The sequence below is a fragment of the Pristis pectinata genome, chromosome 6 (assembly GCF_009764475.1).
Source record: "Pristis pectinata isolate sPriPec2 chromosome 6, sPriPec2.1.pri, whole genome shotgun sequence".
NCBI classification, from domain to species: domain Eukaryota; kingdom Metazoa; phylum Chordata; class Chondrichthyes; order Rhinopristiformes; family Pristidae; genus Pristis; species Pristis pectinata.
Window position 1 is genome coordinate 52,993,184 of NC_067410.1, and position 21,941 is coordinate 53,015,124.

Below are 21,941 nucleotides of genomic sequence, written 5' to 3' on the forward strand. Positions count from 1 at the left end.
CAACATTTGCTACTCTCCAGTCCTGTGGGACCTTGCCTGTTGCTTGTGAAGACACAAAGATCTTTGTCCAAGCCCCAGCAATCTCCTCGCTTACTTGTGATATATGCCATCAGCCCCTGGGGACATATACACCTTAATGCTTTTCAGAAGACACAGCATTACCTCCTCTTTAATCTCAAAGTGTCCCAGCACATTAGCATGCCTCACTCTGCCTTCACTATCCTCCAAATCCTTCTCCTCAGTAAATACTGACACAAAGTAGTCATTGTTGCTGGTTATAGTATGGCTGACGGATTCCACTAACTTTAAATCTATCAACTGTTGAAGTTTTTGCGATTTCCCGTTTAAAGTTTAAAGTGTAGTTAAAATGCACAGGTAGATTAAGCCTGTGAGGCAAGAACAGCCCATTCTCGGGACCAGAAACTAGGAAAGACCAACCACCTATTGATTGCTCACAGGCTGGCAAACGACTGCTTGCTGTTCACTACGTAAGTTTCCAAATGCATCACAAGATCACAAGACAAGGGAGCAGAAGTAGGCCATTTGGCCCATCGAGTTTGCTCCATGAGCTAAACTAAAACTATTCCTATCTAGCCCCAATTTCTGGCCTTATCCCCATATCCCTTGATACCTTGACTAATTAGATACCTATCAATCTTCTCCTTAACCACTCCCAATGATCGGGCCTCCACAGCTGTATGTGGCAAAGAATTCCATAAATTCACTACCCTCTGGCTAAAGAAATTTCTCCTCATTTCTGTTTTAAAACGGTACCCTCTAATTCTAAGATTGTGCCCTCTAGTCCTGGACTCAGCCACCAAGGGAAACAGCTTAGCTACATCTACTCTGTCCAGTCCTTTCAACATTCTAAATGTTTCTATGAGGTCCCCTCTCATTCTTCTGTACTCCAGTGAGTACAGTCCAAGTGCAGACAAACGTTCATTGTACGTAAACCCTTTCATTCCAGGAATCATCCTCGTAAATCTCTTCTGAACCCCCTCCAACATCAGTACATCCTTCCTAAGATAAGGGGCCCAAAACTGCACACAGTATTCCAAATGAGACATTGGGACAATGATCAGCCACACTGACCCAGCCAGTGATCGCCAGCTAGCAAATACTAACCTGTGTATTGGCCAATGATGCTGGTATGGCCAGGAAACAACATTTGCAGTTAAGGGTGTAAAGTATGTGAAGCCTCCTTCCTCTTTTAGCAACAACTTACAATATATTAAACATAGCAGTCGGTTTATGACACAGGCAGAGATAGGCTTTAAATGTTCACTCACCTGGTAAGTGGTCATCACGTACAGATAGTTCTGGTCCTCAGGGTCAAAGTGCATGATGTGATGGACTGCCTCCCCTGGGGCCACTGGAACAACTTCTTTCTTCAAAAGCCCATCATTCTGCAAGTTCATCTGGAAGAGTGGAGCCCAAACATCAGATGGGTGCTGGTACTTCACCTACCCCCCACACTCCCAGCTTCCTATCCCAGCATAAGACCAGACACACAGCATGGGGTCTTCCATGTACATGCACAATGAAGAGGTGCTCTGGAGCACTGACCTTACCCTGACCTGTTTGGCCACATGTTGGCCACATCTCCCGGCAGTGCTGGTGTGTGCCCGAGCCTAGCTGTGCCAGTGTGAGCCCTCTGTTAGCCGTGCCGGTGTAAACCCAAGCCGGGTTTGTCCTGTATGAGCCCAAGTCTAGCTGTGCCACAGAGTACCCACCAGTGCCCAGTGGTGCAAGCATTCTGATGAAAACTTCAGGAACTTGCATTTAGCTGAAGGTCCCCAGGTGCTCCACAGAGAGTGAGGTATTCCTGGAGAGTGGTTGCTGTTATGGGGAACACGGCAGCCATGTGCATAGCAAGATCCCACAAACTGCAATGGGATAATGGCCAGAGAATCTGCTTTTAAAACTTGATTGAGGGTTAACTATTGGGCAAGGCACAGCATGCAATTCCCATGTTCCTCTCCAAAGTAAGTCCATGGGATGTTTTGCCCCCTAACGCGAGCAGGCTAGCCTTGATCTAACATCTCAACCAAAAGGCAGCACTTCCAACAATGTTGCACACCACAGGTGTCCCACCACAGTCTAAGCCTTGATGTTTGCAATTGAAATCAGCTCTCTGAACTGAGACCCAAAACCAGCACCTGACTCTGAGGGGGAGCCCTGCCATTACAGACACAGCTATCCCACATATTGATGCAAGGCATGAGCTCACTAACCTACAGACTGAAGCACACAGTGCAAAATGGTCTGGGTTGAGGGCTGGTCTCTGTGCTCAGCAACTGCTGCAACCAAACCAGCATCTGAGGGCATTGAGGAAGCGTGAAGGGCTGAGGCAGTTCTGGTGTCACAGTGACTGTCTACTATGAGAGTGGGAAAGAGGGTGCTGATGGCCTAGTTCACCAGTACACAGTAGGTGTGATCTCAGAAGAGATGGAAGTCAGTGTTGTCTGCTGGGGACACCAGAGAGGCCAGGCAGACATGGGCACGAGTGACAGTGACCTACCTTCAGCAGACGACCATTCGCTGTGCCCAGAAACACCACCGTGTGGTTATTCAAACTTGACACTGCCACTGAGGTCAAACCCTTCTCCTGCAGAATGGGGGTAGCTTTCAGTGGGTCCCTGATGGCCAGAGGGTGCTGCAGATGGGCAGCTCCACAGTCTAGCTGTTCCTCATGCAGCTGCAAACAAAGGAAAACATTCAGTTCAGATACTCTATCCCTAAGCCACACCCCCAGGAACCACACACCCAGACACACCTCTCTCCCCACATCCAGGGACCACATGCCCAAACAACTCCACACACCCAGACACACCCCTCCCCACACACCCAGACACACGCCTCCCCACACACCCAGACACACCTCTCTCCACACACCCAGGGACTACACACCCAGATACACCCCTCCCCACACACCCAGACACAAGCCTCCAACACACCCAGTCACAGCTCTCTCCACACCCTCCAAGAACCACACACCCAGAGACCCCCCCCCCCCAACAAACCCACACACACCCCTCCCCACACCCCCAGGGACCACACACCCAGATGCACCCCTCCCAACACCCCCAAGGACCACACACCCATAAACACCCCTCACCACACCCACACACATCCCTCCCCACACACCCGGGGACCACACACCCAGACACACCCCTCCCCACACACCCAGACACACGCCTCCCCACACACAACTCTCTCCACACCACCATGGACCACACATCCAAACACACCTCTCTCCACACCCTCCAAGAACCACACACCCAGAGACCCCCCCCCCCAACAAACCCACACACACCCCTCCCCAAACCCCCAGGGACCACACACCCAGACACACCCCTCCCAACACCCCCAGGGACCACACACCCATAAACACCACTCCCCACACCGAAGGGACCACACACCCTGACACACCCCTCCCCACATCGCCAGGGACCACACACCCAGACACACCTCTCTCCACACACCCAGGGACCACACACCCAGACACACCCCTCCCCACACACCCAGACACACCACTCCTGAAACACACAGGGACCACACAACCCGACACACCCCTCCCCACACACCAAGACACACACATCCCAACATCCTCCAAACACCACACACGCTGACACACCCCTCCCCACGCATCCCAACACACCCTCCACACATCCCCAGGGACCACACACCCAGACACACCCTCCCCACACCCCCAAGGACCGCACACCCAGACACACCCCTCCCCATACAGCCACACACATCCCTCCCCACATGCACACACATCCCTCCCCACATCCCCAGGGACCACACACCCAAACACACCTCTCTCCACACCCCCGGGACACAACACCCAGACACACCCCCGCCCACACACCAAGACATGCCCCTCCCAACACCCTTCAAGGACCACACTCCCAGACACACCCCACTCCAAACCCCCAGGGCCGACACACCCAGACACACCCTTCACCACACCCCAGGGACTACACACCCTGACACACCCCTCCACACACTTCCTACCACACCCCTCCCCACACCCCAAGGGACCACACACCCAGACACACCCCTCCCCACACACCCACACACATCCCTCCCCACACCCCCAGGGACCACACTCCCAGACACATCCCTCCCCACACCCCCAGGGACCACACACTCCCAGACACATCTCCCTCCACACCCCCAGGGACCACACACCCAGACACACCCCTCCCCACACACCCAGACACACCTCTCTCCAAACCCCCAGGGACCACACACCCAAATACACCTCTCTCCACACCCTCCAAAGACCATACACCCAGACACACCCCTCCCCACAACCCCACACAGATCACTCCCCACACCCCCAGGGACCACACACCCATAAACACCACTTCCCACACCCAAGGGACAACACACCCTGACACAGCCCTCCCCACATCCCCAGGGGCCACACACCCAGACACCTCTCTCCACACAACCAGGAACCACACACCCCGAGACACCCATCCCAACACCCACCAAGGACCACACACCCAAACACATTCCTCCCCACACACCCAGGGACACCACTCCCCAGGGACCACACACCCAGATACACCCCTCACCACACCCCAGGGACCACACACCCAGACACACCCCTCCCCACACCCCCAGGGACCACAAACCCAGATACACCCCTCCCCACACCCCCAGGGACCACACACCCAGACACACCTCTCTCCACACCCCCAGGGATCACACACCCAGACACACACCTACCCACACACCTAGATACACATCTCTCCACACCCTCCAAGGACCACACACCAAGACACACCCCTCCGCACATCTCCAGGGACCACACACCCAGACACACCTCTCTCCACACACCCAGGGACCACGCACCCAGACACACCCCTCACCACACCCCCAGGGACCAGACACCCAGATACACCTCTCTCCACACCCCCAGGGACCACACACCCAGACACCCCCCTCCCCATACACCCACACACATACCTCCCCACACCCAGACACAGATCTCTCCACACCCCCTGGGACCACACACCCATAAACACCACTCCCCACACCCAAGGGACCACACACCCTGACACACCCCTCCGCACATCCCCAGGGACCACGCACCCAGATACACCTCTCTCCACACCCCCAGGGACCACATACCCAGACACACCTCTCTCCATGCCCCCAGAGACCACACAACCAGACACCCCCCCTCCCCATATACCCACACACATCCCTTCCCACACCCAGACACACCTCTCTCCACACCCCCAGGGACCACACACCCCTCACCACACCCACACACATCCCTCCCCACACCCCCAGGGACCACACACCCAGACACACCTCTCTCCACACCCCCAGGGACCACACACCCAGACACCCCCCCTCCCCATATACCCACACACATCCCTCCCACACCCAGACACACCTCTCTCCACACCCTCCAAGGACCACACACCCAGACACACCTCTCTCCACACCCCCAGGGACCACACACCCAGACAACCCCCCTCCCCATATACCCACAATCCCTCCCCACACCCAGACACACCTCTCTCCACACCCTCCAAGGACCACACACCCTGACACACCTCTCCGCACATCCCCAGGGACCACACACCCAGATACACCTCTCTGCACACACCCAGACACACCCCTCGCCACACCCTTCAAGGACCACACACCCCGACACACCCCTCCCAACACCCTCCAGGGACCACACACACAGACACACCGCTCCCCACACCCCCAGGGACCACACACCCAGACACACTGCTCCCCACATGCACCCCTCCCCACACCCCCAGGAACCACACACCCAGACACACCCCTCACCACACCTCCAGGGACCACACATCCTGACACACCCCTCCTGACACCTCAGGGACCACACACCCTGACACACCCCTCCCCACACACCCCTCCTAACACCCTCCAAGGACCACACACCCAGTCACATCCCTATCCACACCCCCAGGGACCACACACCCAGACACACCCCTCCCCACACCGCCATACACACAGTCCTGACCCACACCGCCAGACCCACCCTCGCCTCCACATGCACAGCCCCACGCCCGCCTACAGTCCCACACACCCAGACCCACAGCCCGACATCCACCTACACCTCTACACACACAGACCCAGACCCCCACAGCCACCTACACCCCCACACACCCACCCACACCCACCGCCAGACCTACCCACACCCCCACCCCTCAACCACCTACACCCCCACACACCTAGACCCACAGCCCCCAGACCCACCTACAGACTCACACACTCACCCTTCACCCACCTACACCACCACATACCTAGACCCATACCCCTAGACCCACTGCCATACCCACCTACACCCTCATACACCCACCCTCAGACCCACCCACACCCCCAGACCCTCACCCCCACCCCGAAGCCCACACCACCTGCCAGTGGCCACAACAGGCTGGTGACATTGAAAGCCCCTAAACAGGGATCCACAACCAACCCCAGAGCCCCCACTTATCCCAGGTGTCCATGTTCACTTACAACGGCAACATGACCTGATGACATTATTAGCTCCCAAAATCTCTCAACTTTCGACCAGCCGCCAATTTGTGTCTTACTGCACAACCATCCCAGTGTAACACCATGCCGTAGGTCACTCAACTCAAGGGAATTTCTGGGTCCCTCCCTGCCATACCATTGAGTTCATTGCCATGGAAATAAGTCTTCATAACATCCAGCATCAGGGAAATATTAGACCTTCTTCCTTTGAAAGCAATACCTGAGAAGCTTCAAGAACAACCTACGTGGTTCCCCCAAAGTTGCTCTCCTTCCAGACTTCCACATTTACCTTCCTTCCTTCCCAACTCACCAATGGTCTGAGCTACCACACCCACCTTGGCAATGGGTCACAGTGCTAGAACTCAGCACATTCATTCTGGCATATACAGACACTCCCATCCAGCTCCACCCCTGGAAGCTGAGGTGAACTGCTCATCCCCTCCTTAGTGCTTTGGTAATTTGTGAAGTGGTACAAAGTGAAGACCGAGTGCAGGGAGCCTTGTTCAGAAGCATAAAGGTTTCTCCTGCACTAGATTTGTATACACATCGATACGAGCTCATGACGGTAGCCAGAGGACAGAGAAAGAAGCAACACTGACAAAAGAATGGCCGGAAAAACAGTGAGGGAGCCATCTGAAGTGAACAGTGTTACTTGGAGAGACGAAGCTGTCTGCACTAAACAGTGTTACACAGAATAAGAGCTGTGTGAATTGAACAGTGTGTTGTAGAGAGTGAGAGCCAAGTGGATTGAATAGTATGTTATACAGAGAAAGTTCAGTGAACATTATTACACAAACAGAGGGACTATGGTTTGAGAGAGGATGTATTGCATTAGGTGCAGTTCAGAAAAGGTTTACTTGACTAACACCTGGAGTGGGTGTGTTTTCTAATGAGGAAAGGTTGGCTTATATCCACTGGAGTTTAGAATAGCACAAGGGAAGTGACTGAAACATTTAAGATCCTGAGGGATCCTGACAGGGTGGTTGTGGAGAAGGTGTTTCCTCGTGTGGAATAATCTGGAGCCAGGGGTCACTGTTTAAAATTCAGTGATTGCCCATTTAAAACAGCATTTCCCTCAGAGGTTCATGAGCCTTCGGAAGTCTCCTCCTCAATGGGTAGGGGAAGCAGAATGTTTTGACTATTTATAAGGCAGAAGTAGATAGATTCTTCATAAGCAAGAGGGTCAAAGGTTACTGGGCCAGGCAGGAATGCAGAGTTGTGGTTACAGTCAGATCAGTCATGACCTTATTAAAGGGGGAAGCAGGCTTGATGGGCTGAGTAGTCTGCTCCTATTTCACATTTGTATGTTTGTACGTAACTCTCCCCTCCATTAGAAAATGATGGAGGTATTCAGCAGGTTAGGCAGCATCTGTGGAGGGAGAATCAGTTGATGTTTCAGGTCAACGACCTTTCATCAGAATTAGGAAAAGTTAGAAATCAAACATAAATACAAACTGCTGGAGGGACTCTGTGGGGCGGGGGGGGGGGGGCGGTTGGTGGCGGGGAAGAATTTTCGATGTTTCAGGTTTAGACCCTACATCAGGACTGAGAGTGGAGAGGGGAAATGGTCAGCATCAAGAGGAGAAGGGAAGTGGTGAGACAGGGGCCAGTAGGTGATAAGTGGACTTGGAAGGGTTGAGTAATGGTGGGCAGAAGGAACAATGTTGGGAGAGGGAGAGAGATGAAGTTGAGAGAAAGAGACATGTGAATAATTGATGGAAACAGATGAGGATAAAAGAGGCAGATGGAGCCAGGTGGGGGGAGGGGAGGGAGAAGGTGGAGATAAGAGGGGACACAAAGGCTACAAGTGCTGGAATCTGATAAGTAAGGAAGGTGATGATGGGAACCATGAGGAGAGAGGTGAAGGGCAGATGGAACCAGATGGGGGAGGGATCCAGTGGGTCATAGAGTCAGACAACACTGAAATAGGCCCTTCAGCCCAACTGGTCCATGCTGACCAAGATGCCCATCCAAGTGAGTCCCATTTGTCTGCATTTGGTCCATATCCCTCTAAACCTTTCCTATCCACGTACCTATCCTACCAACTTTTAAATGTTGTTATTATACTTGCCTCAACCAGTTCCTCTGGCAGCTCATTCCATAGACGTACCACCCTCCATGTAAAAGTGTTGCCCCTCAAGTTTCTATTAAGTATTTCCCCTCTCACCTTAAACCTATAGCCTCTAGTTCTTGATTCCCCAACCCTAGGAAAATGACTGAGAGCATTCAAGGAGAGAAAAAAATGACACATTGCTATACAGAGAGATCTTGGGGTGCAAGTCCACAACTCCCTGAAAGGGTTTTGAAAAGGTCATTTGGTATGCTTGTCTTCATAGGCTGAGGCATTGTGTATAAGAGTTGGAAATTTATGTTGCAGTTATACAAAACATTGATTAGACTGCACTTAAGAGTATTATTGTGTACAGTTCTGGTCACCAAACTACAGGAAGGATATGGTAGCAATAGAAAGAGTGCAGAAGAGATCCACCAGGATGTTGCCTGGAAAGGTGTGCTGTAATTATAAGGAGAGATTGGAAAGGGTGGGTTCAGTCTCACTAGAATGTATGAGGCTGAGAGGTGACCTTAGGATAGATAGTCAGTCTTTTTCCTAGGGCGGGGTAGTCTAGAACTAAGAGGGCACAAACGAGAGGGGAGAAATTTAAAGGGGACCTGAGGGATAAATATTTCAAGCAGAGGGCGGTAATGATCTGGAATGAGCTGTTAGAGGAGGCAGATATAACCACAACGTTTAAAAGGCATTTGGACAGGTAGTTGGATAGGAAAGTGGAGGGATACAGGCCCAATGCAGGCAAATGAGATCAGTGAAGATAGGCATCATGGTTGGCATGGATAAGGTGGGCCGAAAGGCCTGCTTCTGTGCTGAATGTCTCTATGAAAATAGGAAACTATGAACAAGTTAACCTGACAGCAGTGGTACTGAAAATGCAGACATTGATTATTAAGGAAATGGCAGGACTGGGACTGAGAAATCATGTTGGATAAAACTGTTAGAATTGTTGATGTTCTAACTGGCAGAATAGATAAGGCAAACATAGAAATAGAGAAATTAGCAGCAGGAGTAGTAGGTTTAAGCCTGCTCCACTACATTGTATGACAGTACCCTGTTCCCACTTTCCCCCATATCATTCGATCTCTTTAACCATTTGAACCTGTGTTAGCATGGACTGAAGATGGGTTATCACAATATCTAAGTGGGGAAAAATTACAGATGGGCAAAGTACGAAGGGATATAGATGCTCTATTGCACAAATAGGAAAAAGTGAGCAGGCAGGTGCATTAAGTGGTAGACAAGCAGGGAGAGAAATGGCATATTGGCCTTCAATGCAAGAGGGCTGGATGTTTGGAAATTGGGAAGTTTTGTTAGAATTTGTAATGGGTACTAGTGTGGCCACACTGGAGTAATGCACACAGTTTTGGTCCTCTTATTTAATAAAGGATACACTCGCATTGGAGGCTAATTCCTGGAATGAGAGAGTTGTCCTATCATGAGCAGCTAAAGTTATGAGATCAATACTCTTTTGAATTTTGAAGAATGAGGGGTGATGTTATTTAAACATACAAGGTCCAGAGGGGACATGACAAGGTAAGGGTTGAGATGTTTCCACTAATGGAAGAATCTCTAACAATTGGACACAGTTGTAAAGCTAGGGTGGGGATGGGAGGTTATTTAAAACTCAGACGTGTAGTTTTTTTTCATAAGAGTGTGATGAATCTCTGGAATTCTCTACCCCATGGGTGGAGGCTGGATCATGGGTATTGAAAGAGGAAGTAGATAAATTTTTGAAAGATCGGGGAACTGAGAGCTATGGGGAACTGGCACAGAAGAGGAAATGAGGTATGGCAAGATGGACTTGAGCGGCCTGGTGGCCTACTCCTGCTCTTTTTTTTATGTTTTAATGTGATTTCTTTGTCTCCATTATAAATTACCCTCTTTCTGACTGTAAGGAGACTACATTTGTCCTCACCAGCAACACACTGGGGGAACTCAGTGGGTCAGACAGCATCAATGGAAGGAAATGAACAGTTGACATTTTGGGTCGAGACCCTTCATCAATACTGGAAAGAAAGAGAGGGAGATAGTCAGTATAAAGGGGTGGGGGGAAGTGGTCGAGCAAGATCTGGTGGATGATAGGTGGGTCCAGGTGAGGGGGGGTGACAAGCAGGTGAAGGAGGGGGAGAGTGGGAATGATGTATGAAGCTGGGAAGTGATAGGTGGAAGTGACAAAGGGCTGAACGTGATGGAATCTGACAGGAGGAGGACAGTGGACCATGGAATAAAGGGAAGAAGGTGGGGAGGGAAACCAGTGGGAAGAATGTGTGGGTGATGGGCAGATCGAGGGGTTGGGGGAAGGGAGGGTGATGGAGGCCAGTGAGATCAGGAAAACAAAGGGAAGGGACAGAGGGGAGTGACTACTAGAAGTTAGAGAATTCGATGTTCATGCCACTAGGTTGGAGAGTCCTGTATTAATCCAAATCTAATCCCACTTTATTTAGCATAGTGTTGTATCAATTCCAATCTATTCCCACTGCCCTGCTCTCACCCACAGCTCCATAGTAAATAGAATTAAATCCCACCTTCTTCCCATAGCCATGTATCAATCCAAATCTAATTCTGATGCCTGTTCTCTTAGTTTTGCATCAAAATTACTTCAACCCAACTGTCTCCGTAAATCTTATATCAATGCTATTTTAATCCTACTCTTTCCCTGCAGTGATGTGTCTATCTCACTTTCCACTCTCTCATAACATTGTCTGAAATTTATCCCATTTACCACTCTCCCTAAGGTTCTGTACCAATTTCAAACTGACCCCTCTGCTCAGATCTCTCCCCATTATCTTTGCATCATTTCCTTTCCAATCTCCTGACCCTCACCATACTTCTTAATCTATCCCTCTCTCACCTCACGGTATCAACAATCCTCTCTGTATACCAATCACAATCAGATCCAGATTATATGGTATGAATCTGAATCTGATGCCATTCCCATTGGCCCTCCCTCAATCCCAAACCATTCTAAATTGGTCATTTTTCCTAAAGCCCCGTGTCAATCCTAATCCAATTCCACTGCCTACCTTTCTTTTTAGCTCTTTTATATGAAGTGAGAGGAAGTGATTTTAATGATGACTGGGGCAGGCAAGGATCAAGCCATATTAGATTTTGTCAGCAGTAATAAGCAAGATTTAGTTGACAGACTTTTTTCATAATATGACCAACTTTAGTGTTGTGCTTAAAAGTAAGAAATGCAAAACAGCTTCTAAAATTCCAGATTTGGGCAAGCTCAACTTCCTCATATTGATTCAATACACAATAAACTAGACAATCCTGTGAGAGGCTAACGTGATAGTAGCACAATGGAATGAATTCAAAAACAATTTAATACAATATTCAGTCAGTTAATACTCCTGAAGGGCAAGATCTCTACTTATCAAATAAAAACAGACTTGGGACTAAAATGGTAAGGCAACAGAAAACTGTTATGAAAGGCAACAACTTGCTGATCCTGCTAAGGATAAAAAGAACAACAGGAGGTGATAAAACAAGTAGTAAGGTATACAGAATGGGAATATAATAAGAAAATTGCAAAGGACATCAAAAACAACACAAACTAGTTTTTATAATTGTATTAGCTATGGGTGGTCAGAAGCGTTGTGGATCCTTAAAGATGGATGATATTGATATTATAAAAGAAAGTAAAGGGACAGTGGACACATTGAATTGTGTGCATCAAAGCTACCCTTGCAAGAATAGGACAGTAATCCTGACATACAAGAAACAAACACTGATCAAAGGACAAGTTCTCACAAATCCCAAAGCACTAAAGCCTAAATGGGATCTGTCCCAGGGCTCTGAAGAGAATTGGTGGCAGTATTACACATGTCCCAACTATAAGTTCCAAAAATCACTCATTTCGGGAACACTTTTGTTAGACTGTGAAAGATATTCTGCTATACTGATACTGAGAGAAAGACATCAGGGAACTATAGGCCAATTAGACTAGTACCTCAAAATTACCAAAGTCTTTAATTAAGGGTAGAGCACTGAACACCCTCAATTTTCAGTGGATTGGAGAGATCCAGATGTACTTGTAAAGGCAAGTGATGCTGAGAAGCTTCCTGCCCCAAGTACAGCGACCCTGAGTGCACTTTGAACCTGATGACCAGGTTCTTCCTAGTTACTGAGTGGGAGTGCCATTTCCACAGTCCCAACTATTGTTAAACCTTCATCTCCAGAAGATGTGACTAAATTGGTTAAACAGGGGTATATATCTGTGGTTGTAACTTATGTGGACATTGATAAAGTCCCTCATAAGAATATGCTGACTGAGGTTGCTCATGGATCCGAAGACAAATTCCTATCTGGGTAAGGACTTGCTGAGTGGCAAAGATGGAATGTAGGTTTAAAGGAAAGATAATCAAGCTGACATTATGTGCCTTTGGTGTCCAATAATTCACCTTCTTTGTAGATGGCTTGGGTCTTGGGGTTGAAAAATGAAGTATTTGTGCACAAATATTGACAACTTTTGGTGAATGGTTCATTGACGGTGGATCCCTTTCTGATAGACAGGACCGACTTTACTGACATCTCATTGGCCGACCAACAATGATGTAGGGGCTCTCATTTACCCAAGGCTAATTTGCATACTGTGTTCTCATTGGTCAAGTGAATGTGAGCAAGTTGGCTGCTGTCAATGCACGGACTGGCGGCCATTCACTCAGGACAAGAGCCAGGTTAATGGGACCGCGCACCACAGGAACGCACATCTCTCCCTTCACCTTTGCCTTGCTTTAACCTCTCCCCCCACTCATCTCACCTCTCCCCCTCACTGCACCTCCCCACCCTACCCCCTCACCCCATCTCCCCCTCCCCTCGACCCTTCCCACCACCTAACCCCTCCCCCTTAGCTCATCTCTCCCCCTCACCCATCCATTCTGTCCATCACCTCTCCCCCCTCCCTCACCACCCTCACCTCGTCTCCACCCTGGACCCAAGAGCTGAATTTCAGAGATGAGCTGAGATTGAATTACCCTCACATCAAAGTATCATCGGACATGTGTGGCATCAAGGATCCCTAGTTTCACTGTTTCCAGTCTTTCACTATTCAGAAAGTATTTGTCCCTTTTTAGGGTACAAACAGATGACCTCACAGATGTTTACACTTAAATTCATTTGCATCAACACACACAAAATGCTGGAGGAACTCAGCAGGTCAGGCAGCATCTATGGAGGGAAATGAACAGTCAATGAAGTCTTGATGAAGGGTCTTGGCCTGAAACGTTGACTGTTCATTTCCCTCCAATAGATGCTGCCTGACCTGCTGAGTTCCTCCAGCATTTTGTGTGTGTTGCTCCGAATTTCCAGCATCTGTAGTCTCTCGTGACTGAAATTCATTTGCCACATTTCTTCCCATTTGTCTAATCTATATATATCTGTGTGTAATTTAATGACTACAATGCCACCTGCCTTTGTGTTTTCTGGCTTTAAATGTATTGCTTTCAACACCAAGACCCAAGCCATTTACAAAGAAGGTGGGGAGGTGCAGTGAGGGGTAGAGGTGAGATGAGTGCAGAGGGAGGTTAAAGCAAGGCAAAGGTGAAGGGAGAGATGTGCTTTCCTGTGGTGCGCGGTCCCATTAACCTGGCTCTTGTCCTGAGTGAATGGCCACCGGTCCGTGCATTGACAGCAGCCAACTTGTTCACATTCACTTGACCAATGAGAACAAAGTATGCAAATTAACCTTGGGTAAATGAGAGCCCCTATGTCAATGTTGGCTGGCCAATGAGACATTATAAGGTCAGTCCTGTCTATCAGAAGGGGATCCGCTGTCAATGAACCATTCGGTTGTCAGTATTTGTGCACAATAAATCCCTGTCTAACACTGTGTAATTGGCTGCATCAGATGGTGTGTGTACCCAAAGTACGTGGGCACTAAGTTTCAGTATGTACTGGGGTTCTACCTGTCCCTGGTGTGGCGGAAGATAGACCTGGCACCAGTCAGCTGGCTGTTGCAGCACTACCTGTCCTTTGTGGAAGAGTTCTTGCAAGTAAATACCTTTGGCCATATGTCCATCAGGCAGTGGTCAGCGCGCAGTGTACTGCAGAAACTGCGGGACAGGGAAACTATGGACTCTGTGGGTTTGTTCCTTGAGCAAATGGTCCAAACCATCAGGCAAAATGCCTCATCGCCAGATCTGACGAACAAACACCAAGACTTCACTTGGATGGTGGTGAGAGGTGCCCTCCCAGTCAGAGGTTTCCTTTACAGATGTCATATCACCCCCAATGTCTGCTGCCTCAGAACAGCTACAGTGGGGAAGAAACGGTCACCCACCTCTTTGCAGACTGTGGATTTGCTAAGAGGTTGTGGAAATGGATGCAGGGGTCCATGTCCCGGTTCATCCCCAGCAGCTGCATAACAAGAGGACTCTCTGATGTACAGGCTGTCCCCATGGATCCACACCGAGACAGACATCAAGTGCTGCTGGTAGGTCATCAACCCGGTGAAGGATGCACTTTGGTCTGTCCGAAACTTGTTGGTCTTCCAGCAAGCGAGGTGTCTGTAAGGGAATGATGCAGACTGGCACAGTACAGGCTGCAGGAGTACGTGCTGAGGGACGCACTGAAGCTGAGTGCAGCCAACACAAAGGCTCTGTGGGGAAGGACCACAGTCTAGGGTCCTTCCGCTACCACACATGGAGGGGCTGAATCGGGTGGGGAAGCCCCTCAAACTTTGAAGTGGCTTCACCTCAGGGGGCCACACAAGTGGCAATGGTGCTATGGTTTTGAAAAAAAAAGTTAACACTAGTGAATGTAATGACCGTGAATGTAAAAGTTTTGCACCGTTTCCTCTTTTGTATATATTTTTTATTATGAATAAAGTCTATTTTTGGAAGAACATCGACTATCCATCTCCCTCCATAGATGCTGCCTGACCTGCTGAGTTCCTCCAGCTTTTTATGTGTTTGAACCGATAATGCCTGGGTGGTTGATTGTTGGTGTGGACACATTGGGTTGAAGGCTTGGTTCCATAGAACCATAGAAAACTACAGCACAGAAAACAGGCCATTCGGCCCTTCTAGTCTGTGCCGAAACATTATTCTGCTAGTTCCATCTACCTGCCCCCAGCCCATACCCCTCCAGACCTCTGTATCCATGATGTCTCTCGCTATAACTCTCACCCTGAACCTATGCCCTCTTCTTTTAGATACTGTCACCTTGGGATTCTTACTATGTATCTATCCCCATCGCAGTGTTATAGATTGCTGGCATTGTGGATAGTGTAAAAGATTGCCAAAGGACACAGCGGGATATAGATCAGTTGCAGATAAGGGCGGAGAAATGGCAGATGGAGTTTAATCCAGGCAAGTGTGAGATGTTGTACTTTGGGAGAGCAAGTGTATAGGGAAAGTATGCAGTTAATGGCGGGGCCCTTAACAGCGTTGATGTACAGAGGGACCTTGGAGTCCAAGTCCATAGCTCCCTGAAAGCGGCTGCACAGGTTGACGGGGTGGTAAAGAAGGCATGTTGCATGCCTGCCTTTATTAGTTGAAGCATTGAGTTCAAAAATCAGGAAGTTATGTTGCAGTTTTCTAAAACTCTGGTTAGGCCTCATCTGGAGTATTGCATTCAATTCTGGCTGCGCCATCATAGGAAGGATGTGGAGGCTTTGGAAAGGGTGCAGAAGAGGTTTACCAGGATACTGCCTGGATTAGAGGGTATGAACTATAAGGAGAGTTTGGATAAGCTTAGGTTGTCTTCTCTGGAGTGTTGGAAGCTGAGGGGTGACCTAACAGAAATTTATAGAATTATGACAGGCATAGATAGAGTAGATAGTCAATATCTTTTTCTCCCCCAAGATTGAAATGTTTAATACCAGAGGGTATGCATTTAAGGTGAGAGGGGGTAAGTTCAAAGGAGATGCACAGGGCAAGTTTTTTTTACAGAGTGTGGTGGGTGCCTGGAATGCGCTACCACAGGTGGTGGTGGAGGCAAATACGATAGAGACATTTAAGAGGCTCTTAGATAGGCACATGAATGTGCAGAGAATGGAGGGATATGGACCATGTGCAGGCAGAAGGGATTAGGTGTCATTAGCTTACTTAGTTCAGCACAAGATCATGGGCTGAAGGACCTGTTCCTGTTCTGTACTGTTCTCTGTTCCATGTATAAACCTAAATGAAGTCTCCCCTCAGCCTCCTACATTCCAGCAAAAACAAACCCAGCTTATTCAGTCACTCCTTACAACTGTAACACTTTAGAATTTGCAGAGCACCTACACTCTGTCCTCAGTGGCTATCCCGAACTCCCAGTTGCATGGCATTTCAATTCTCCTTCCCATTCCCACACTGACCTGTCCATCTTTGACCTTCTCCACTGCCAGGATGAAGCCCAATGCAAACTAGAGGAATGACACCTCTTCTTCCCCCGTGTAGTCTACAACCCAATGGCATTAACATTGAGTTTTCTAATTTTATGAAACCCTCCCCTCCAGTTGGTTTTTTCCCCTTCCTCCACTTCCAATCCTCCTCTGGCCCTCCCATTTTTGTCCCTTTTCACACCTCCCACCCATGCAGCTCCCCATTCTCTATTTTTGAGACCCTCCCCTTCCTAGTTCCATCCACCCACTACACACACAGTTAACCCACAGTGTCTCCTTGCCCCCGCTCTCCCCCATCTGGTTCTGTTTCCTTCTGCCAATCACCTCTCCCCTGATGGTTCCCATTCTCACCTCCTTTACAGCACTGGTAGCCCTTTGTGTTCCTGCCTATCACCCTCCAGCAGCTGGTTTCAACATTCACTCTCCCTTCTCACCACCTCATCCCATCTGCCTCTCATTTTTTCTTCTCTTTGTCTGCCTCCATCTCTCATTCACCTGCCACTGTCCCCCAACTTCAGCCACACCCCCCTCCACCTGCTGCAACCTGCCCATCATCTCAGTGACCTATAGGCTTGCACCCCAAGATCCCTCTGTGCTCAATGTTCCCAAGGGTCCTGCCATTTGCTGCATTCTTTCCACTGACATTTGACCTCCCAAAATCCAAACCTCACACTTATCTGGATTAAATCTGCCATTTCTACTCCCATCTGATCTACATCCTGCTGAATCCTTTGACAACCTTCCTCACTATCCACAAATCCACCAATTTTCAGCTCACCTGCAAACAGTCTACATTTTCATTCCAATCATTAATATATTACAGAGATCCCAGCACTGATCCCTGCAGAGCATCGCTGGTCACAGACATTCAGTCAGAAAAACACCCCTCCACCACAACCCTCCGTCTTCTATGGCCAAGCCGATTTTGAATCCAATCTCCCAAGTCACTGTGGATCCCATATGCCTTAATCTTCTGGATCAGCCTTCCATAAGGGGCCTTGTCAAATGCTTTACTAAGGTTCACGAAAACAACATCTATTATCCCACCCTCATCAATCACCTTTGTTACTTCCTTAAAGAGCTAAATCAAACACAGGACCTCCTCCACACAAAGCCATGCTGACTATCCCTAATAAGTCCAAACTTTTCCAAATGTGATTGATTTACTGTCCTCCAATAATTTCCCTATTAATGACGAAAGGCTCATTGGCCTATAATTTCCTGGTTTGTGCCTGTTGCCCCTCTTAAACATGGGAACAACAATGACTGTTCTCCAGTCTTCTAGCACCTAAAGAGGATAAAAATATCTCAGTCAAAGTCCCTTACTTCATTGTTGAAGGGTCGTATTCTGAGTGGAGGTCGGCGACCAGTGGTGTACCTCAGGGATCTGCACTGGGACCCTTACTCTTTGTGATTTTTATAAACGACCTGGATGAGTAAGTGGAGGGGTGGGTTAGTAAGTTTGCGGATGACACGAAGGTTGGGGGTGTTGTGGATAGTGTGGAGGGCTGTCAGAGGTTACAGAGGGACGTAGATAGGATGCAGAGTTGGGTTGAAAAGTGGCAGACGCAGTTCAACCCAGATAAGTGTGAAGTGGTTCATTTTGGTAGGTCAAATATGTTGGCGGAATATAGTATTAATGGTAGGACTCTTGGCAGTGTGGAGGATCAGAGGGATCTTGGGGTCCGAGTCCATAGGACGCTCAAAGTGGCTGCTCAGGTTGACTCTGTGGTTAAGAAGGCATATGGTGTATTGTCCTTCATCAATCGTGGAATTGCATTTAGGAGCCGTGAGGTATTGTTGCAGCTATATAGGATCCTGGTCAGACCCCACTTGGAGTATTGTGCTCAGTTCTGGTTGCCTCACTACAGGAAAGTTGTGGAAGCCACAGAGAGGGTGCAGAGGAGATTTACAAGGATGCTGCCTGGAATACGGAGCATGCCTTATGAAAGCAGGTCGAGGGAACTCGGCTTTTTCTCCTTGGAGAGACGGAGGATGAGAGGGGACCTGATAGAGGTGTATAAGATGATGAGAGGTATTGATAGGGTAGATAGTCAGAGGCTTTTCCCCAGGGCTGAAATGGTGGCCACAAGAGGACATAGGTTTAAGGTGCTGGGGAATAGATATAGAGGAGATGTCAGGGGTAAGTTTTTTACTCAGAGAGTGGTGAGTGCGTGGAATGGGCTGCTGGAAACGGTGGTGGAGGTGGATACGATAGGGTCTTTCAAGAGACTGTTAGATAGGTACATGGAGCTGAGTAAAATAGAGGGCTATGGGTGAGCCTAGTAATTTCTAGGGTAGGGACATGCTCGGCACAGCTTTGTGGGCTGAAGGGCCTGAATTGTGCTGTAATTGTTCTATGTTCTATTCATTACCCTAGGATAGATCACATCAAGCCCTGAGGACTTATCTACGATACTAACAAATTCTGCCCCATCTAAGCCCCTGGTACTAAGGGAGACCCAGTTAAGTTTGCAGAAGTTAAAAATCTGTTGCTTTTACATTTCTCCATAATCTGTCTACATATTTGTTCCTCTATCTCCTGCTGGCTTTGGGAGACCTATGATAAACTGTAACCCCATCAGAAGGATTGCATCTTTCTTATTCCTGAGCTCTACCCATATTCCCTCACTGGGTGAGCCCTCCAAGATGCGTTCTCTGAATGTAACTGTGATATTCTCCCTGATCAGTAATGCAATTACCCAACCTCTTTAACCTCCCTCTCTGTCTCATCTGAAACATCTATACCCTGGAACGTTGAGCTACCTGTGCTGCCCTTCTCTCAACCAAGTTTCTGTAATGGCTACAATACTGTAGTTCCATGTCCTAGTCGGGTGGATCTAGCGCATCAGTAAATGCTACTTGATAGTACTCTCCTCATCACTTTGCTGACGATTCACAACAGACTGGGTGGTAGTGAGCTAGATTGGATTTGTCCTACTTTTTGTGAACAGGACTTGGGCGATTTTCCACATTGCTGGGTGGATGCCAATGCTGTAACTGTACTGAAACAGCTTGGCTGGAGAGACACTGCTAATTCTGGAGTGCTGGTCTCCATCTGGGTGTTGTCTGATCCCATAGCCTTTGCTGGATCCAGTGCTCTCAGCCATTCTGTGGAGTGAATGTGGAGTTGGCTGGAGACTGCTTCCTGTGGTGGTGGGGGTGGGGGATTTCAGGACAGAGCCGAGATGGATCATCCACCAGGCACTTCTGGCTTAAGACAGCTGCAAAATTAGCACTGTCACCGGACTTTGCCATTGTGGAGGGTGGTTGTGGCTTTTGAGCTGCCAGATCTGTTTCAACTTCATTCCATTTTATCACAACTTTAGGGCCACACCACATGGTCAGATGCACTTTTCAGAATTTGCAACTCTTCCACAGGGTCATTTGTTAACATTAACTTGGTGGCAGACCTTTGTCAATGAAAAGGATTGAGTTATAGGAAAAGGGTGGGTACTGGAAGCCCATGGGACATGGCTCAATGAATGATTCCTTACCCAGGCCAGCGCCTTGCCCTCAGTTCCATGAACAACCTCAGTTAGCAGTGTCCTTCATGCCTTGAGGGTCTACATGCTGGGCTGCTGATCTGAACAGGCCATCACCAGTCTCCCTGTAATATGCAACTTCTCAAGCCCTGATGCACTCACCGTGATGTTACGCTGGATGCAGGCTGGTCCACTTCCTTGGATCACACTGTCCAGCACGGTCACCTCCTGACTGTGCTTCTTCTCAAAGCACTTGCGGCGGGCGTTCCTCATGCTCTGCTCAATGTGGGCGAAGCTGAAGGTGCAGAGGGCAGAGATCCCCCTGCTGTCCTCGGGCCTGTCGAACAGACCGTACAGGTAGGGTCCTGGGCCCGGCCACACTGACCGCAGGCGTCCGTAGAGGGTGGGGCCCGAGCTGCAGTGCAGACCGAGCTGGATGTAGGACTCGGTCAGCTTGCGGCTCTCAGTGGGCCGTGAGCCCCGAGCTCCAGTACAGATACGGGCCAGCAGGCTGCGGGCACGGCCACCCTTGGCGCTGGAGTCAGCGTCGTTGTTGAGCGCCAGGTAGGTGTAGGTTTGGTAGCTGAAGGCGCGGACGAAGTTGAGCCGGTTCCGAGCCTTGGCCTCGGCCTTGATCTTGAAGACGTTGTCCTCGGAGGGGTTGATGTCATAGGTGAAGAGGCGGGACAGCTGTTGCCTGTCCAGGGCGCGGATAGCGATCTCGGGTGTGTTCTCGAAGCGCAGGTCTTCCCGGCTGCTGTTGGTGGGGAAATAGCGAGTGCCCAGACCTGTGTAGGTAGCAGCCACTAGGAGCCGACTCCCGGCCTGCCCGCCCAAGCCCCGCAGCACCAAGCCCACGGTGGAGGCCTGCGGGTGATTGGCTGCCACATACAACATGCTGGGGAAGATGAGGGTGCTGGAGGGGGGTGGGAAGGGCACCGCCAGCCGGCTGACATTGGCCAGGTCCCGCAGCTGGCAGAAGCCCTGATGCACGGAGCCACATACCACCAACAGGTCCTGGCTGGGGTCTGCCAGCAGCAGCTTGTTGTAGCAGTCGGTGTGGCTGCGTGGGTGCACACAGCTGACGTTGGAGAGCTGTGGCGCATGGCACAGGGCACTGTCCTGTACCGGGCCCGTCCTCAGCCGTGCCTCCAGCCCCAGTCCTGGGCCCAGCTGGTACACGGCATTCACCGCTCCCACGTACACCCGGGACCCCAACACCACTAGGTTGTTGGTGGGTGTGGCACTGCGGAAGTGCTGACACACCTGCATGGGCAGTACCAAGGGCGGCAACAGCAGCAGCAGTCCAGCCGGGAACCCCCTCCTCCTCAGCCCCAGCCCCATCCCCATCCTGCTTACACCCCCTACCCCTCGAATACTCGGAATCCCTACCCCTGAAATCCCGGGGTCCTAGCCCCACAAACCCCACAACCTCAGGTACCGCTGCTCCTCAGGGGGTCTTTATCTATGGCTCGGGTCGTTGTTCGGACGGTTGTGACCAAGCGTCCACCCAATCCTCGGG

The 21,941-nt window shown here is 49.8% G+C and overlaps 1 protein-coding gene across 2 annotated transcripts in view; it reads right to left on the reverse strand.

Moving 5' to 3' along the window:
• plxnd1 (plexin D1) overlaps window positions 1-21,728 on the reverse strand; it is a 121,629-nt gene extending 99,901 nt beyond the window's left edge. For both annotated transcript variants that reach the window (XM_052018330.1, XM_052018329.1), the window contains exons 1-3: window positions 20,582-21,728; window positions 2,522-2,698; window positions 1,290-1,418 (exon numbers count right to left, since the gene is read on the reverse strand). In XM_052018330.1, coding sequence (XP_051874290.1) covers window positions 1,290-1,418; window positions 2,522-2,698; window positions 20,582-21,691 — 1,416 coding nt within the window. In that variant the 5' untranslated portion in view covers window positions 21,692-21,728. The remainder of the gene's footprint in view (window positions 1-1,289; window positions 1,419-2,521; window positions 2,699-20,581) is intronic.
• Window positions 21,729-21,941: the final 213 nt, after the last annotated feature.